Source organism: Panicum virgatum, chromosome 6N (genome assembly GCF_016808335.1).
Source record: "Panicum virgatum strain AP13 chromosome 6N, P.virgatum_v5, whole genome shotgun sequence".
NCBI lineage: Eukaryota > Viridiplantae > Streptophyta > Magnoliopsida > Poales > Poaceae > Panicum > Panicum virgatum.
Genome location: NC_053150.1, coordinates 40375303 through 40393860, shown reverse-complemented (window position 1 = coordinate 40393860; position 18558 = coordinate 40375303). Strand labels below are relative to the sequence as shown.

The following is an 18558-nucleotide window of genomic DNA, read 5'->3' as shown; positions in this document are numbered from 1 at the left end:
AGTTTTGTTGGGCTATCCCTCCACATGGAGGATGATATGGAGCCCAGCAAATTCAAGAAGACAGCCCACAAGCCCAAGTGTTTGTGCACATTGATGTAGTGCTTGAATTAATGGTTGAGATTATTCCTTGAGAGAAAGTGGAAGCAAGGAAAACCTACTCTCATCTTTACCAGGTGATGGCCGTCACTTTGGTGGGTGGAGGTGCAGAACACACACAACACAACTAGAGAGAAGAGAGGAGGAAGAAAAAGAAGCAAATCTGTCTAGATTTGGTGGCTGTGCTGTAGTCGGGCAAGAAGTAACTTTTTTTTAAAAAAAAGATAATTTTATTATTTTTTATTATAATCTATAAAGGAGTAATTTAGCGGTCCATTTTGTAGTGGAGGTATGCCCTTATGTAGCATGTAGTATGTGCTATCCCTCGGCAATGGAGCCTTTCAGAGAAAGTACTACATCCAATCCAGTCAGCCTTCGCCCTTCGGTACATTTGAGACAGGAATCGACTACCGACTAGCTAGCTAGTCAGATGGATATTCAATAACAAGCTGGTGCCGACGTGGAGCACATAAGCAGCTTTTCGTGCCTAGTACGTGGTGTCTCTTTCCGGAGGAAGCTTTACGTGGCGTTCCAAGATAGCAAGGCACGTGCTCCGACCATACCTACCGTTCCAAGATAGCAAGGCACGTGCTCCGACCATACCTACCTAACTGAACTCTCCGCGCCGACGCGCGCCTACCAGCCAGCCCACACTGCATCCGTCGGAAGCTCGGAGAGGCCAAGCCCACCCACCCACTCTGCGGCCGTGCGTTCGTTCGCTCTCCCCTCTCAGTAGCCTCTGCTCTGCTTCACGGGCTGTGGAACAATGGCGGGGTTGGAGGAGCTCAAGCGGAGGCTACGGCCTCTGGCCTTGGACGCGAACGGCAGCGGCGCGCCGCCTGCCGGCGGCCTCCACGACCGCGGCGGCGGCGAGGTAGGATATCCCCTTCGTGTCATCAAGTGTGCGCTATCATTTCGGGATTTAGCTTTTCAAAAAAAAAGGGAAAGAAACGGATTTGGCGGGGCCTCAGGTGGCTGCTTCTGGGTAATGGACTAAGAACATCTCCAAAAGCTCTTGTATTTATAAATAACTAAAATTCTAATATAACTATTATGTAAAACGAAATAACTAGCGAAAAAGACATGAAATCCATCAGCTTGTCCAAATCCAAAAAAGTATGACTAACGCTCAGCGCTAGGTAAAGATACTCAACAGCACTCTCTCGATAGAAAATAAGGATAGAAGACGAGGTAGATAGAATTTCCGTTGGATAGAAATTTTTTGTCTTTATTTTTTTTAGCTAACTCACCTAAGATACAAGAGTTTTTGGAGATGCTCTAATGGTGTCCACGGTAAAAAGGGAATTTTGGTAGGCGTCGTTGCTGTTGCTGTTGGTGTTCAGTATATCAAGGCATATTTATATATAGGTCAATAAAGTTCTTGCATCAGAGTACGTAAAAGTATCGCCATTGTGAAAAATAGTCTCAACTGGGAGTCTCGGAGCCTGTTTGATAATACACGCAAAAGTCGCTAAAGATCAAGCATACTAACTGATCCAAACATGTGGCCAAATAGATGGGCTAGCAAAGCTCATTAGCTGGGCAAATCCAGCTAAGTTTGTCATGCGCTTCTTTCCTCTCCATCAATGAAATAGGCACACTCTCATAGCTATTTGTTAAAAGAAAAACGAGTGGATGATCAGAAAAGTTCGCTTTTGCCCTTCCACATGGTCTTGTCTCTCTCTCCCACCAAAAGACAAAATAGGCTTACGTCAATATTTCGACTAACTATTCGCCACGTATCTGGACATCTGTAAAATGTTGATTTTAGCCGGCTAACAATTAAACCCTACCTGATCCAAACATCTGTAAAGGGTTGATTTTAGCCAGCTACCTTGACCGACTCATGGTGCTCGAGACTCATGAGAGTAGCAGTAGAGGGGAGCACTGGAGCACCAGCCGTGCCGCAACTCCTCTGTTTTCCTACAAGCAGCAGCCAGCGGAGAGGAGTCCTCTGTTCAAGCACGTACAACAGGCAGGTGAAGACGCCGGTGCCGCGGCGACGGGCCGCTGCGGATTAGGGCCCACTATCAGATCCAGGGCGCCGGGGCGGCCGATGATCGGAGCACGTGAAGGTGAAGTGCGTGCTCCTGTCCCTGTCGTCGCAAAAATAAATAAATTCGCGGCTTGATTGTGATTAGATTAGCCCTAATCCGCGCTGTGCCCCTCTTTTTTTTTTTGTGGGGGGGGGGATCTTTAGGACGGGGCTTCATATTATCCCACTACTGTACTTCTTAGAGTTTGTAATCCTGAAGATTGAAGGCTGCAAGCAAAGACAAGCTGTAGGTAAACGGGTAGGCTACGCTAGCATCACTACCGCATATACCCAAGATACTTGCGAGTAGAAGATCATAGATCGTTACCACTAGACGCGCAGTGCAGCGGAAGAAGTCGCGCGTCGATGTAGAGGAAGTAGTCGATCACGTCCCACGAACCGAGCTCCTCGTACTTGATCCCAGCAGCCGATCAACGCAGCAGTCGCAGCAGCGCCTCCACGGAGTCCACACGTACGGGGATGAAACGCCGGGCGTCGGTGTGCTAGCACCGCACGCACGGCATGGGCGGCGGCCGAGAGAGAGAGGGAGGGGCGGCGGCTAGGAGGTGGCGCAGCTCTCAGGTTTTGCCCCCCTAGCCCCTCCCTCGTATATATAGGGCGTACTAATGGGCTTCTATCTCATAGGCCCATTAGTAACCCTAATCCCTCTTGGATCAATATCCTCTTGGGCCTTTAAACCGTATTGTGATGATGGACTCTTGGGCATATCACCAACACAAGCATTCAGCATATTCTTGTTTACCTGACCCCCTTTCCCCACCTTTTCTTTTGTGAAGGTTTCGGAAGGTAGAAGTGTTAATTTACTGAGTAGATCTTCTGGCGAATTCTGTTGCCAGTGGTTCAAGCAGTGTTGTCCACAGAGCTGTTTTTATACCAGCTCATCGGATTATGGCTTTGAAGAAGATGAATGTTTTTGAGAAGGTCAGGTTTTGCACTTATGTGCTGGAATCTCTATTACATGCCAATGTTGCAGAGTATATGGACTACTGTGGGTCAAGCAGGTTTTGGCGAAAAAATACACATTATAAATGTTTCAGTACAGGGCATACAGGGGAATTGATACAGGAATTCTGAGTTGAGTGTGTCAAATTAATTTCTTCTATTAGGTCATAGGAGAATATACCAAAGCATAATACTTTTTATGTTTTCCTGAGAAACACATCTGTATGCCCATATTTGAATCAAGTCATCATTTTTTTTAGAAATACATAAGGTAAGATCTTGGCTGTTCCCAGTTTCTTGTTAAAGGAAGAAAAGCATATGTACTGGGAAGGACAGATAACAAAGCAACAGGAATGCACAAGCACAATGAAAAAAACAGAATCAAACAGTATGGCAATCAGGTTATCAAAATTACTTCAGATGACTAGAGCAGACTCTGTAGTAATGTATCTTGCAATGTTGTATACTTGTATCTTAGCATTCAGGTTATGCTATCTGTACAGCATTTTCTCTTGTTTCCGATGTTGATGTAGTCAGCTAATACTTCTGGTTTGAAGAGCTCATTTCCTTATCATATTTAGCAAACAACTGCATGGTAATTTAATTCGGAATATCCTGTTCTTTCATTTCACAGGAGAAAAGAGAACAGATTCTTAATGAGTTGGGAACATTATCCGAAGCCTGTTGCTATCCAGGCTTGGTCGAATTCCATGGAGCATTTTACAAGCCTAATTCTGGAGCAATATATTTTGCACTTGAGTACATGGATGGCGGTTCTTTAGCAAATATCATCGTCAACAACAACAACAACATAGCTTTTTTTCCCAAATAAGTTGGGGTTGGCTAGAGATGGAACCCGAAAGAAATAAGTTCAAGATTCAGGCACATTGATAGCTAGTCTCTAAGCGCTCCTATCCAAAGCTATCTCTTTAGAGATATTCCAATCCTTAAGATCTCTCTTAACCAACTCATCCCACGTCAGTTTAGGTCTACATCTACCCCTTTTTACATTATCGACCCGCTTAAGAACCCCATTACGTACCGGCGCCTCAGGAGGCTTTCGTTGGACATGTCCAAACCATCTCAGCCGATGCTGAGTAAGTTTCTCCTCAATTGGTGCCACCCCGACCCTATCCCGAATAACTTCGTTCCGGACTCTATCCCTCCTTATGTGCCCGCAAAACCACCGCAACATCCGCATCTCTGCTACACTCAGTTGCTGCACATGTCGCCTTTTTGTAGGCCAACATTCAGCACCGTATAACATCGCCAGACGAATTGCTGTCCTATAGAATTTGCCTTTTAGCTTTTGTGGCACCCTCTTGTCACAAAGGATGCCAGAAGCTTGCCGCCATTTCAACCAGCCAGCTGAAATTCTATGCCTAACATCTTCATCAATGTCGCCATCCTTTTGTAGCACCGATTCTAAATACCGAAAAGTATCCTTTTGGACCACCACTTGCCCATCTAGACTAACGTCTCCCCCCTCATGCCTAGTCGCGCTGAAATCGCACATCATGTACTCGGTTTTGGTCCTACTAAGTCTGAACCCTTTCGACTCTAACGTGCGTCTCCACAGCTCTAACTTCCTATTAACTCCTGCCCTACTCTCGTCAACTAGCATCACATCATCAACAAAGAGCATACACCAACGGATCTCACCTTGTATATCCCTTGTGACCTCATCCATCACTAAAGCAAATAAATAAGGGCTCAATGCTGACCCCTGGTGTAGGCCTATGTTAATAGGAAAGTCAATGGTGTTGCCATCACATGTCCGGACAAACGTCGTCGCATCCTTGTACATATCCTTAATGAGGGTAATGTACTTAGTTGGGACTTTGTGCTTCTCCAAAGCCCACCACATGACATTTCTCGGTACTTTGTCATATGCCTTCTCAAGGTCAATGAAGACCATGTGCAAGTCCTTCTTCTGCTCCCTATATCTCCCCATCAATTATCGTATTAAGAAAATTGCCTCCATGGTTGACCTTCCAGGCATGAACTCAAATTGGTTTTGGGTCACACTTGTCACTCTTCTTAGGCGATGCTCGATAACCCTCTCCCAAAGCTTCATCGTATGGCTCATCAGCTTAATCCCACGGTAGTTAGTATAACTTTGAACATCGCCCTTGTTTTTGAAGATAGGTACTAATATACTTCTCCTCCATTCTTCCGGCATCTTGTTTGACCGAAAAATGAGATTAAAAAGTTTAGTTAACCATACTATTGCTCTATCTCTTAGGCATCTCCACACCTCAATAGGAATACCATCAGGGCCCATCGCTTTACCTCTCTTCATCCTCTTCAAAGCCTCCCCGATCTCTACCTCCTGAATTCTCCTCACAAAACGTCTGTTGGTATCGTCAAAAGAGTCATCTAACTCAAAGGGTAGGGCTCTCACTCTCCCCATTAAACAACTTGTCGAAGTACTCTCTCCATCTATCCACGATCTCATCATCCTTCACTAGCAGTAGATCTGTCCCATCCTTAATGCATTTGATTTGGTTGATGTCCCTTGTCTTCCGCTCGCGGATCCTAGCCAACCTATAAATGTCCTTCTCCCCTTCTTTCGTGCCTAGCCGCTGATACATGTCATCATACGCCTTACCCTTTGCTACACTCACAGCTCGCTTTGCAACCCTCTTCGCTAATTTATAGCCCTCGATGTTGGCTGCACTCTTGTCAAGGTGGAGGCGCTTGAAACACTCCTTCTTCTCCTTAATAGCCCTTTGCACCTCGTCGTTCCACCACCAGGTGTCTTTCCCCTCCTGTTTGCCTCCCTTACTCACGCCAAACACTTCTGAGGCCACCTTCCGAACACATGTTGCCATCTTTAGCCACATGTTATCTGCGTCTTCTCCTCCTTTCCAAGGCCCCTCACCTAGCATCCTTTCCTTAAACGCTTGTGCCGCTTCCCCTCTAAGCTTCCACCACTTTATTCTCGCAATCTTGGCAAATTTGTCCCGGTGGACACGTACCCGAAGACGAAAGTCCGCCACCACAAGCTTGTGTTGAGGGACAACACACTCCCCAGGTATCACCTTACAATCTAAGCAATCACGTCTATCCTCCCTCCTAGTAAGGATAAAGTCGATCTGGCTCGAGTGTTGTCCACTACGAAATGTCACAAGATGGGATTCCCTCTTCTTAAACACGGTATTCGCTATCAACAAGTCGTAGGCTAATGCGAAGTTCAACACATCCTCCCCCTCTTGACTCCTGCTACCATACCCAAAACCCCCGTGCACTCGCTCGAACCCTACATTAGTCGCACCCACATGGCCGTTGAGATCTCCTCCTATGAAGAGTTTCTCGCTGGTAGGCACGGTACTAACCATGCTATCTAGATCTTCCCAGAACTGCGTCTTGGTGCTCTCACTAAGGCCTACCTGAGGGGCATAGGCACTGATCACATTCAAAACCGAATCTCCAACTACCAACCATATTAGGATAATCCGGTCGCCTTGCCTTCTAACCTCTACGACTCCATCCTTAAGGCTCCTATCAATCAAGATGCCTACATCATTCCTACCCGGAGTTGCTCCCGTGTACCAAAGCTTGAAGCCAGTATCCTCAACCTCCTTCGCCTTCTGGCCCTTCCATTTAGTCTCCTGAACGCATAGAATATTTACACGCCTCCTAATTGCTACATCAACTAGCTCTCGCAACTTACCCGCTAGGGACCCTACGTTCCAGCTACCTATACGAATCCTAGTTGGCTCGGCTAGCTTCCTTACCCTTCGCACCCGTCGAGGGAAGTGCGAAGACCCTTGCTCATTTTTCACTACACCCGGGCGTAGATGTAGCGCGCCATTCAGGTGACGACCCGACCCTTGCTCACTTATCATCGTACCCAGGTCATGATACGACGCGCCCTTGGGGGGATGGCGACCCGGCCCTTGCCCATTTATCACCACACCCGGGTTCCGATGTAGCGCGTCGCTAAGAGGGTTACGCCCCAACGAGTTTCTTGTGGGTTTCAAATCCATTAGAGTGGCATTTTTTATGCTGGTTTGCCAAAACCTAACGCAACCCTCCTCTTTTACCCGGGCTTGGGACCGGCTATGTTGAGACAACTCAGGAGAGAGATAGTCTTCCAGTCAGCATAGGCGGATATCATCAGGGTCAAGAAATTTATACTGGAACCAGTTCTTGCACATATGCTGGTAAAAGTGTTGTCGGTATGGAACTTTTTCTTTCAAATGTTAATTTATATTTTATTAATGCCAAGCCTATGGACTAATAAGTTCTTCAAGTGTCTGCTATTTTGTCTGTACTTTAGGCCCTGCGCTACTTGCATGAAGTGAAGCATGTAGTGCACAGAGATATAAAACCAGCAAATTTGCTTGTAAATCTCAAGGGTGATGTAAAAATTACCGACTTTGGAGTGACTGCTGGCTTTCATGATTCAGTGAGCACGGTATCTACTTCTTGGTGACAAAAGTTCTTTAAAATTGCTTAGCCTTAATTATATTATGTTAAGTTTATTACAAAATATTAAGTTGATAATCGCCACATGTCTAGTAAACCTTTTCCAGTGCACTACCTTCGTTGGCACTGTCACATATATGTCTCCTGACAGAATACGAAACAGCAGCTACTCATATGCTGCTGATATCTGGAGCCTTGGGCTAACAGTTTTGGAATGTGCTACTGGAAGATTTCCATATTGTGTAAATGGAGGCCTCAGCGATCTCATGTTGCAGGTGAGGGTATAATCAAACAATGGCCACCAGCTGTAAGTGATTTTTATTGAATGGCCATCTTTTTATGATGAAATACAGCATTTTCTCTGTCTGTTTGGTATGCGATTATCATATGAGAAACTGAACAAGCAGATTTATTGCCAAATATGTTGTCTCCTCTTTTTTATTTATCTTAGTCTCGCAAGCTATTTTGATCAGAAAAAATGTTTCGTTGTCAGGGGGCTTCCAGTTAGTTTTTGTTCTCCTCTCTGTATGAATTATTTGCTTATATTATGACTTGTTCAATTTATGACATACTATTCATATGAGCACTGAGATCCTCAACTCGAAAATATATTTAACTCTTGATGTCACCATACTGTGTTGCAGATATTGGATGATCCATCACCAATACCAGCGAAATATGTCAATGTGTATTCGCCGAAGTTCTGCTCTTTCATCAGTGCTTGCTTGCAGAAAGATGCTGATGCAAGGCCAACATGCGAGCAGGTATATTGAGGTATTATTTCATACATAAAATTTTGAGACAAGTATTTCAGATCATGCCTCATGGATGGTTTCAGTCATAACACGGAAGTGTACTGTGGTGGTTCTAGGCTAGCTTTTGCATGCAGACAAAAATTCAGCACTATGCTTGTTATAGCATTATATTTTTTTCCATTAACATTTGAAACATTTTGCAGCTTTTGTCTCATCCTTTCATCAATAGATACAAGAGAACAGGTGTGGACTTGTCCGCTTATTTTAAAAGTGCTTATGATCCAACAGAAATACTATGGCAAATAGCACACGTGAGTTCCTTGCGGCCTTTTCTAGTGTATAATAATTATCTGTGGTATATTTAGTCGTACACCACGAAGATAATGTTAGATATGTTCCTAAATCATGACAGTGTTAGTAACACTATCGAACACCTAATTAACTGAGTCTGTTACCCAGTGATCACCTCAGTTATCTCAGTAACTCAGCAATTTTAATCCAGGCCTCATGATCGACCAGCAGCTTATAGAAGCTTCTGCATGTGTACTACTCTTATATATAGTCTTAGGGCAACAGCAATGGTTTTGGTGCACTGTGACCTTAGGGGTGGGGTCCATGAATAGTGAGCCATAGTTAAAGCAATGCACACAATGGTATGGCTATGATTCAACTGCAAGAGAATGATCCGATCAGAGTGAGGAGAGAGAAATGTTTGTGGTCGACCTTAGGCTTGAGGTGCACCACAAGCCAAAGCTAATTTCCACAACGTCTATAGCTACTTTTACCGATGCAATCATTACCTTAAGGTCACCTTTTTCATACATTGTGGCTGCCCTTATGTCTTTTGGGTGCACCTAGTTAGCTACAACATTTTATCTTAAAGTAAAGAGTAGAATTGAAATTTTTTGGCCTTAAGGAACTAGTGAAAGTCAAAAATAGCGGAAGTTCTTCTTTTATCAACATAACAATTGTAGGCAGCCAGGACTAGTAGCACAGTTTCTGTGCTCCGGACATACTATCACCAAATGCATGCAATCATGTGTGTGAAACTCATGAACTGCATTTCTGCATATGGTTTTCCTTTCTCATTGTTTATGAGATTCTGGAATAAAGTTCATGTGTTTGCTGGTATTATGTTTTCTCTTATTGCAAAACACAATTAGGTAACATTTAGTTAGCTACTGACCTACATTGTTTTCTTCATCCTAGATGCTTGCTGTACATTACTATCTGATCTTTTATGGTTCAGATACTGTCTGGCGTTACATGAAAACATTCTATAGAGAGGAGTCTGTTTTCAGGTATGATAGTAATTGGAAAATGTTACTAATGCGTTAAGCAAAATAACGTGTTCGTCAATGGTCTTCCAAGTTGTCTAAGATGCAGATATTTCTTTCTATTTCCTGTTACTGCTGACAATAATAGCAGACTTGATGTCCTGTTGTCTTTGCCGAAACTGAATTGACCTGACATTTTCCCCTCTTTTCTTCCTAGTTTCTTAGGGGAAGAACATATTGGCCAAAGCGACATATTTGGGACCTTGTCAAGAATAAGGAAAATGCTGAAAGGTAACCACCCTCGTAGTAAGGTCGTTTATGTAATAGAAAAGGTTCGCTGTTGTGCACATGGGGAAGAAGGTGTCGCAATTCGTGTGTCTGGGTCCTTCATTGTCGGGAATGAGCTCCTCGTTTGTGAGGATGGGCTGCGAGCTGAAGGGATGCCAAGCACTGACGAAGTCCCCTTGGACATCATGAGCAAGCGGGTCGGTCGTTTCCGAGAGGAATTCTTTATGGAGCCAGGAAATGCCATGGGTTGTTTCATCATATCAACACAAAAACTACACATCTTTGAAATATGAAGGGAATTTTACCTCTCAGGTTAGCACCCTTGCTAAAAAAAGCAGTGCCCTGTATGGCGTTGTTGCATATTACTGGATGTCAGATGCCCTGTTCCCTGTTTTTGATTATCTAGTGCAGCATATTATCTTTCCAGCATACATGTCTTTCAGGTCGTGGAATCTGTTTGGTGGTGAGACCTGAAAACCCATCTGTATGAAAAGAAAACCATAACTCCATAAGCATCGGACGTTACTTCTGCATCGCCTTCAGGTTGATCTGTCAAGTAATTATCTTAAAACTTGATCGCAGCTATCAGGAGCTGCTTTGTATCTTAGTTCAGATGGTTATGTGCTGCATGTCAGTCTCAAGCATAATGGATTTGTAGGGCAGATGTATGAGCTACACTGGTCTCTGAGTCTCTGACATCTTACTACAAGTGACGGGAGTCAGAAGTTCAGTTGATACACAATACCTGCACAAAGGGTCGGTCTGTAAACATAGTGAAATCCACCTAAGCAACTTGTATGTGTGCCGCTACTAGCGCATGTCTGTAAGATGATCGCTTCAAATACAACTGTAGTTTGTAGCAAAGACACTGAATTCTTGACTGTCCCGGGCCTTTTTTTTATTATTGCCTTACAACCATCTGTTGCCATCGCTGTTTTTCCTCTCCAGCATCCTGAATGACTGAATCATAGGTCTACAGCTATGCCTGAAACTCTGAATTCTTGGCCCATATAAGTTGTTATAACGGTCAGGTGTTCCACAGTTACACTTTGTCATCTAAGGTCGTGTTTAGTTCTTTACATGTAAAAATTTTGTGTTGGAATCTTGCTAATTTGAAGTACTAAATGAGATCTATTTATAAAACTTTTTGCATAGATGGGTTGTAAATCACGAGATGAATCTAATGATGCTAATTAATCTATGATTAATTCATAATTAGCGGATTGTTACTGTAGTATCACTGTTGCAAATCATAGATTAAGTATGCTCATTAGATTCGTCTCGCGATTTACAGCTTATCCATGCAAAAAGTTTTATATATAGACTTCATTTAGTACTCCATGTATGTGTCCCAACATTCGATGTGACGTTTTTTTTTTGCGTTTACGAGGTTTACGGGTAAAAATCTAAACATGGCCTAAATACTGTGAAAAGTTTTCAAGCTGACAATGTTTCGTGCTGTCGAATGGTTTGTTCAGAAAATCAACCTTTGTTCCAGGAAGCTGAGGTCTTGTTTAGATGCACTCAAAATTTCAAAACTTTACAAGATTTTCCGTCGCATCGAATCTTTGAACGCATACATAAAGTATTAAAGTAGCTAAACAAAATAACTAATTATATAGTTTGACTATAATTTGCGAGACAAATCTTTTAAACCTAGTTAACTCATGGTGGGATAATAATTACCAAATACAAACGAAAGTGCTACACTCAAAATTTTTCGCATCCAAACAGGGCCTGAGGGGGCAGGTGTTTTTTTAGCAGCGCTCATTTACTGCACTGAAACGCTGTTGCCATCCATGTTCAGTCAAGCTGGGGAGCACAGTACCGATCCAACAACCGGAGCCGCATTCGTCAACCACGACGAGGCCCCTGGCCCCCCTGACGGATGACTCCCTCGGCCCTCCCGGCTTTTCTGTCGGCACGAACACGAGGCGACCCCGATGCGACGGAGAAGAAACGGCAGGTAAACATGAACAGTGATCCGCGACCACAGGCATCGCGACCTGTCGCCGCTCGTAGGGCGCCTGCTTGCTGATGACGTACTTCCCAGCTGCACTCATCGAAGGATGACGCAATCGTCTGTCTGCTTCGCCGGCCGGAGTGGAGTGTTGGTTTCATGGTCAGCCGCCTTGTCTTGGCATCGATGCGTCATCGGGAGATACGGCGACAGCGACCGCGCCGGCGACGCCGAATCCACTGGTGGCCGGCCGCGCCCGGGATGGGCTTTTGCTGGCCTCGCCGTCCCGTCCCATGTCCGCTCTCGTCTCGTCGCCCGTGCTCCCTTCGCTGTCAGAAATCTCACCCGCGCCCGACCGGTCGGGGAGCCCCGGCTTGGAGGCCGCGGCGCACCCCGGCGACGTCTTACGCGGGATCCGATCGCCAAGACGCGACCACGCGAGCGCGGCGATATCTTGCACGCCGCATCGATGTCGCCGGCCCGCCGAAAGGCGAAAGGCGAGCGGCGCGCGGAGGTGCGAGTCGTCTCGACGGAATCCTCGCCTCCGAGGTGTCGGCGCCCGCCTCCATGGTCTGCCGACCGGACGAGCCCCCAGCGTTCCTGTTTGTTTCCTCGCTGCCGATGCCGACGGCTGCGGCCTGCGGCAGAATCTTTCGTGCGCAGGGCGCAGCAGCAGCGTTGCATTGCATTGCACGCGTCGAAACCATGTACGCGCGGCGCTTTTAATTCCAGAATCACGTTGGTTGGGGAACTACAACAGTGGACGGCAAAATCTTGCCCTCTTATGAAGAATGTCAGTGCCCTTTTGGAACAAAAAGGATGGGTGGAAGAATTTTATAGGATTTAATTTTCTATATGTAAGAATTCTTTTCCTCTAATATGCTCATTTAACCAAACGGGTGCAGGACAGTACTCCCTCCATTATCTTTTGACAGCTATAATTCAAAAACTCAAATATTCATAGATCATAGCTATATTTGCTATTGGCATGAGTTATGATAATAAATAACACTAGTAACGAGAACGGTTAAAATATTGGAGGACCAACAAAAAAAAGTCAATGTTGCATTTATGATATGATAAGTAAAATTATTTCCTGTGTTAAGGTGAAATATAACTATCAAAACATAATGGAACGAGTAGTATGTAGATGTAGCTAGAAATGCAATTATTATGGGATGGAGCAAATATGATCCATCAATTGAAAAAAGAAACCTTTGAAATTCTTCATTCAAAAATGTAGTCGTTACATTTGACTTCTATATACTCAGAAACTTGTTACTACGATTTTTTTAGCATCTGCACTGTAGAGCACTGCTTTGAAAAAGAAAAATAAGAATAACATCTCCCTTTGTGTTTTCCAGACTGTAGAACTGCAATTGCAGGTCATTGTGGACCAAATCTCTTGCTTAACGTGCGTACGGTGCAGGATTAAATGTGCTGGGAACTGACAACTGCTGCAGTAAAATCAATGCACAATTACCCTCCTACCCAAGTGCAGTACTTTTATGTGTTTCAATAAGGCCAAATTAGTTCACCTACATACACTGCTGCCTGCTGACCTCCTCATCCTGCTCTGCTGCATAAGCTTGGAGCCCCACTTCTTGGAGCAGGACGCCAGGACCAGCGCCAACCTGCACAATCGAAATGCGCTGTACCCAATTCATGCAAGGGGAATACCAAATATTTCAACACGTTCTAGCACGAGGTTTTTTGCACCGATGTTTTATTTTAAAAAACGAGATAGCACGGCTTTTTTCTGACACGGTGATCTGCAAAACATTTTGTAGTTTCTTTTTGAGGAATCGTTTTTTTTTGGATTGAGGTGAAGAGGCCCCACACCACACCTTAGCTGGTGGGCCCATCAGGCCATGAACGAACCAACCAGGGACCAGCTATAAACGTAGTACAGGCCAACCAATCCTCTACAGTGCTCTACAGCGCCTTCATGGTTTCAGAGCCGAGCAGGTTTCGTTACGTCTAGGACAGGCCACGGGGGCTGTGTTTAGATTCGTAAAATAGTGGTAAAAAAGGGTCACATCGGACACTGTATTACTTTTCGTTTGTTTGTGATAATTATTGTCCTACTATGACCTAACTAGACTCAAAAGATTCGTCTCGTCGTGTACATCAAAACTATACAATTAGTTTTTTTATTTATCTATATTTAATGCTCCATACATGAGATAAGAAATTTGATGTGACAGATAAATAATAAGGTTTGGAGGGGCCTCCTGGGAGGCACCTCTTTCATGTTCTCCAGATCATATCCCACGAGGAGGTGGTGACCATGGCGAGGTGTGTGCGCGGGTATGTTGCACCTAGCAAAAAAAATAAGATTTGGAGGGAGAAATTTTAGAACTAAACACAGCCAGTGAGTGCAATGCATCGCCAAGAGTACGGGACCATGGAGTGTGCACTTGACGCGGATTAGTGACTTGCCTCACAACGTAACTGGCGCATGAAGACAAAAAAAAGCACTATAGCGAGTGCACCCCAGAAGGTTCTGTAGCAAAAAGTACTGTAGCACATGTGCTGTTCAATACTATATCACACGCACTGTCCATCTAGATTCAGCCGTTGATTTTGCCATACACGATTGTCAAGAGGTGGTAAGTCACCGCAACAGTACTCGGTGTAAGTCACATAATCTCAATCCGGACTTATTATTATTGCTGCCGTCCCAACTTTCTCTTGGATTTCAGCTCACTCTATAAAAACTAGTATAGTGCCCCGCCTATACACAATACATAGTGACACGCTACCAAGTACTTCAGATATTGTTGCCATTGTATATGAACTATTTAATTGAGAATGCTTTATCCAAACTCTACCGAGCAACATTACCAGCTGAGCTCTCCTCCCTCGTGGGCTGGGTTTGACCTTTTTGCCACCCGGGCTAGAGCGGGGTATTCTAGCGATGGCAACCTACAGTCGATCTTCCGACCATTTGTGTTTTTTCCCAATAAAATTGTTTGAAGAAACTTTTCAAGAAAAATATATTAGAAAAAAAAGAAAAAAATTGATGAGAAAAAGTTTGAAAGAGAAAGTTTTGAGAAAAAACAAAAAAATGAAGACTTTTTTTTGCATCCAAACAAAAAAGATTGTGGAAAAAGTGTGTAAAAAACTTTTGCATCTAAAAAAAGAAAAAAAAAAGAAAAAGAGTGCCGCTACCCCGCGCCGAGGAAGGCCCCGCCGGTGCCTTTCGAAGCACATTCACGTGTGAACCAAAGTCATCTTAGCAAATTGTCGGACGCTCGCCCTCCCAGGGAGCGCACTGCATGCCGCGCGGCATGAGTAGCTTGCCGCCTTGCCCCCAGGAACCCGCGGCCGGGCCACGCCGCCTCCGCCCAGCCGTGACGCTCAGCTCTGCTCCACCTTGTCACGCCGCAGCCGCCGCTGCCCTACCGTGCTGCTCCAGTCCGCCGCTGCTCCGCCCAGCCACTGCCGCTGCCGCCGCGAGCTTGGCCGGTGGAGTCAGGATGCAGCAGCAAAAAAGGAGAGAGAGGGAGGAAGACAAAAAGAGAAGAGAGAGGAAGATTAAAGGAAACGGAAAGGAAAGGATAGGGACGATAATAGGGCCTACCTTGTGAATCACCTCTGTGCAGGCGCGGCTGCGGGCGGTGCTAATCGACCATGAGATCGCTTTAGGAGCGTGCGACGGTAAAACCGTCATTGGGGGCTAGAGCTCCTTTTTCCACTGTTCCATATTGTCGGATTCATAAGTGAATTTTTGTCGAAATGTTTTTTGAACGAACGGCCACAGACTGCGCCATTTCTATTAATATAGAAGAAGGTTACGAGTAAAAGATCCCGGCGGACCATTTACAGGAGAACAAAAAGAAAAGCCTATACAAGAAAACAAGATAGCAATAAGTACACAAAACCGAACGAGAGCCTAAGCACCCTCCAGCAGCGCAGAGAGGTGCTTAGCTCCCGCAACAGCCCAAGTTCTAGCCTCTTGATCTTGAGCAGCAGAATATGTACAGGCCGCTCTGCTCGCTTGAAAGTTCTCGCGTTGCGCTCAAGCCATAACTCCCAATTCACAAGGAGTGAGCGAAATCTGCGGCCCGGAACCCCCTCCAAGGTTCCCATGCTAAGCCACCAGTTTTTCCAGTGCCTGTTGTAAGGATCACCGGGGTGTCCGACCCTAGAGGGGGAGGGGGTGAATAGGGTCGCTAATCGCTTTTCTATCCTAGGGCTCAATCTAATTGCATAAGATAAACCTAACACGTCCTACACATGCTAGTTATGACTAAGATTTATCTATGCTACCCTCTACTTACCCCAAAAGACTTGCAACTTATAGCCAATCCTAATCAAACTAACTAGGAAAGTAAAGGTAAGCAAGAAAGAGTAAATGCGGAAACGTAATGCAGTAAGTAAAGCGGTAAGGGAGAGGATATGCAAACTCCCGTGAAGACACTAAGACACACGATTTAACGTGGTTCGGTTCGGACACCAAAGTCCCTCCCTACGTCCACGGCCACTTGCTCACAAAGAACAAGTGGGATGCCGAGTCTCTTCGCTTGATCACCGTCTTGCCACGCCTCCAAGGCTCCCGACAAGCAAAGGCTAAGTGACGCCAAGTCACAAAGACGAGGTCACCGCCACCGTCTATCTCGAAGCGTCACCACGGCACCGTCTTCACATCTTGGAGCTTTAACACCAAGTAGGGGCCTCCTTCCCCGCACAAAGTGTCGTTGCCACTCCACACCAAGTCGGAGGGTCACACGACGAGTACACAAGTTGCTTGCCGCAGCAAGACTTTCTCTCAAGCTAGTTCTCTCAAGAACTAAGCCTAAACAAGCACTAAGCACTCTCACAAGTGTGCTTAAGCTTATATGATGTACAATGAAGCTCTATGGTGGTTGGAGATGATCTTTAGCTCTTGTATACTTCCTTGAACTCCAGCACTCACAAATGACCCGGCCTTGGGGGTATATATAGGCAGCCCAAGCAAATGTAGCCGTTGGAGAAAAACTGCCAGAAAACTGCATAACGCCGGTTAAACCGACGTACCCCAAAAGCCATCATCGGTTTAACCGGTGTATGTAAACTGCTACTTGAAAAACTAGCCGTTAGCAATTAACCGGTGTATCGCCGGTTTAACCGATGCAATCAACCGGTGTATGTAAAATTAGCGTCGGTTTAACCGGTGATTGTAACTTCTTCACGTTCCTCCAAAAACCACCTCTCTGGACAACTGAACCGATGCAATTGACCGATGCATCGTCGGTTCAACCGGTGTATGTATTTTCATCGGTCTTCGTTTGGCAATGCACCGACGTATGCATTTTCTTCAACGTCGGTTAATCCGGTGAGTGTATCTTCAGTTTCCAGCTTCTGGACAATTACACCGACGTGTGTCTTTTCCTTAACATCGGTTCAACCGGTGTATTGACTTTCTTCACATTCTCTTCGATTCTTGTCCTTCGGGCCTTGCTACGCCTCTCTTCTCTTTGTCATCACTTGAACCTAAAAGCCTGAGAATAGTCATCTTAACAATCACATTAGTCCAAGTATTGTGTGTGTCATCAATCGCTAAAATATTATATTGAAATATGGCATGAGAGGCCATTTTCGCTACACCTGTAATCGGCCACCTTGAGGGGTCGGCTTGGGGGATGGAGGCCCAACTAGCAACTAGGCCCCAAAGACGCTTGGAGTAGCGACAAGCAACCACGATATGATGCGCTAATTCCGGTCGGCTTCTACACAGAGGGCACACCTCATTTCGCGGCAGATTTAGTGTAGCAAACCTGTCCGCAATCCACACTCTATTTCTGATAATCAGCCAAGTGAAGAACTTGCATTTTGTCGGAACCCAAAGCTTCCAAATAAGCCAGCGGAGGTCAAATTTTACCGACCCAAAGAATTGAGCACGGTAAGCCGAGGCAGAGTCATAATCTCCGGAAGCCGTTAGCTTCCACGTCACTCGATCTTGTGCATACCTTTGTGTGACGTTGGAGGCGCACGTCTTGCATCTCAAACCAAAGCGCAATAAACTACTGAATGTGGCCCACGGTGAGGCAAGTCGATACATTCAGGTCCTTGACCCACGCATGGTCAAGTATAGCGTCACTCATAGATCGGTTCTTTTTCCAAGATGCGTTATAGATGTTGGGCCTCTTCCCCTCGCCCAGACAGAGTGCTAGAAAGAGATGCTCGATCCGTCACCAATATGAGTGGCTGTGCAAGCCGCGAAGAGCAATTTATCAGCCTCAGTGCACGGTGTGCCGATTCCCAACCAATGCTTGTTGAAAATGGTATGCTTAATTATGAAAGAAATTTGTGCGAGTTTATGATAACGGAGAGGCCGTGAAGATTTTGAGTTTGGGTTCCCTCCTCTCAGGTCCGTAGGTTGGTTGCTTGCTACAGAACTGAACATGGAAGCTCTTGTTGCTCAGGATCTATCAGCCGACGGAATCTGGCTTGGTCGGCCATTCAATTTCCTTCTCGACCCCCAATCGTGCGCACATTCCCATCAGCTGCTCACCGGCCACATGCCGCAACAGCGAAGGAAAACCATCCAACTGTGGAGGCGGCAAAGGGAGAACCAACAGGGACGGGCGAGACGACCCCTGCCTGCCATGGCATTCCGGTCACACGCGTGCCGTGCAGCTAGCTGGGGCCTCTAGCAGCAGACGGGAGATAGGAGAACCAGTCAAGGCAAGCATCCCAGCTGCCAACATCGCCGTCGCGCTAGGCTGGCGTGGTGGCGCTCCAGCTCCACCGCTGTGGCATCCT

The 18558-nt window shown here is 45.6% G+C and overlaps 1 protein-coding gene across 9 annotated transcripts; it reads left to right on the top strand.

The window, feature by feature from the left end:
- The first annotated feature begins 1874 nt into the window (after positions 1-1874).
- LOC120678943 (mitogen-activated protein kinase kinase 3-like) lies at positions 1875-10776 on the top strand. Of its 9 annotated transcripts, none has more exons than XR_005676898.1 (11): positions 1880-2176; positions 3729-3875; positions 7207-7278; positions 7380-7517; positions 7636-7803; positions 8173-8292; positions 8487-8594; positions 9493-9584; positions 9778-10160; positions 10292-10391; positions 10512-10776. XR_005676898.1 is itself a non-coding variant. In XM_039960402.1 (11 exons), the coding sequence occupies exons 2-10, from the start codon at positions 3041-3043 to the stop codon at positions 10139-10141; spliced, it is 1242 nt and encodes a 413-aa protein (XP_039816336.1). In that variant the 5' UTR covers positions 1918-2176; positions 2929-3040; the 3' UTR covers positions 10142-10160; positions 10292-10776. The 9 variants fall into 9 exon arrangements, 5 of the variants coding, with proteins under 5 accessions (XP_039816339.1, XP_039816338.1, XP_039816335.1 ...); XR_005676896.1 differs by having other exon boundaries at positions 10507-10776; XR_005676897.1 differs by having other exon boundaries at positions 10292-10404.
- The last annotated feature ends 7782 nt before the right edge of the window (positions 10777-18558 follow it).

Bases quoted from the DNA above. Each gene is read 5' to 3' on its own strand.
- LOC120678943 (XM_039960401.1), top strand. From the start codon at position 1,943: ATGGTGCTCGAGACTCATGAGAGTAGCAGTAGAGGGGAGCACTGGAGC. The intron at 3,876-7,206 runs GCAAATATCATC...CAGTCAGCATAG, and splicing joins ACATGGATGGCGGTTCTTTA to GCGGATATCATCAGGGTCAA. The intron at 7,518-7,635 runs GTATCTACTTCT...AACCTTTTCCAG, and splicing joins TTCATGATTCAGTGAGCACG to TGCACTACCTTCGTTGGCAC.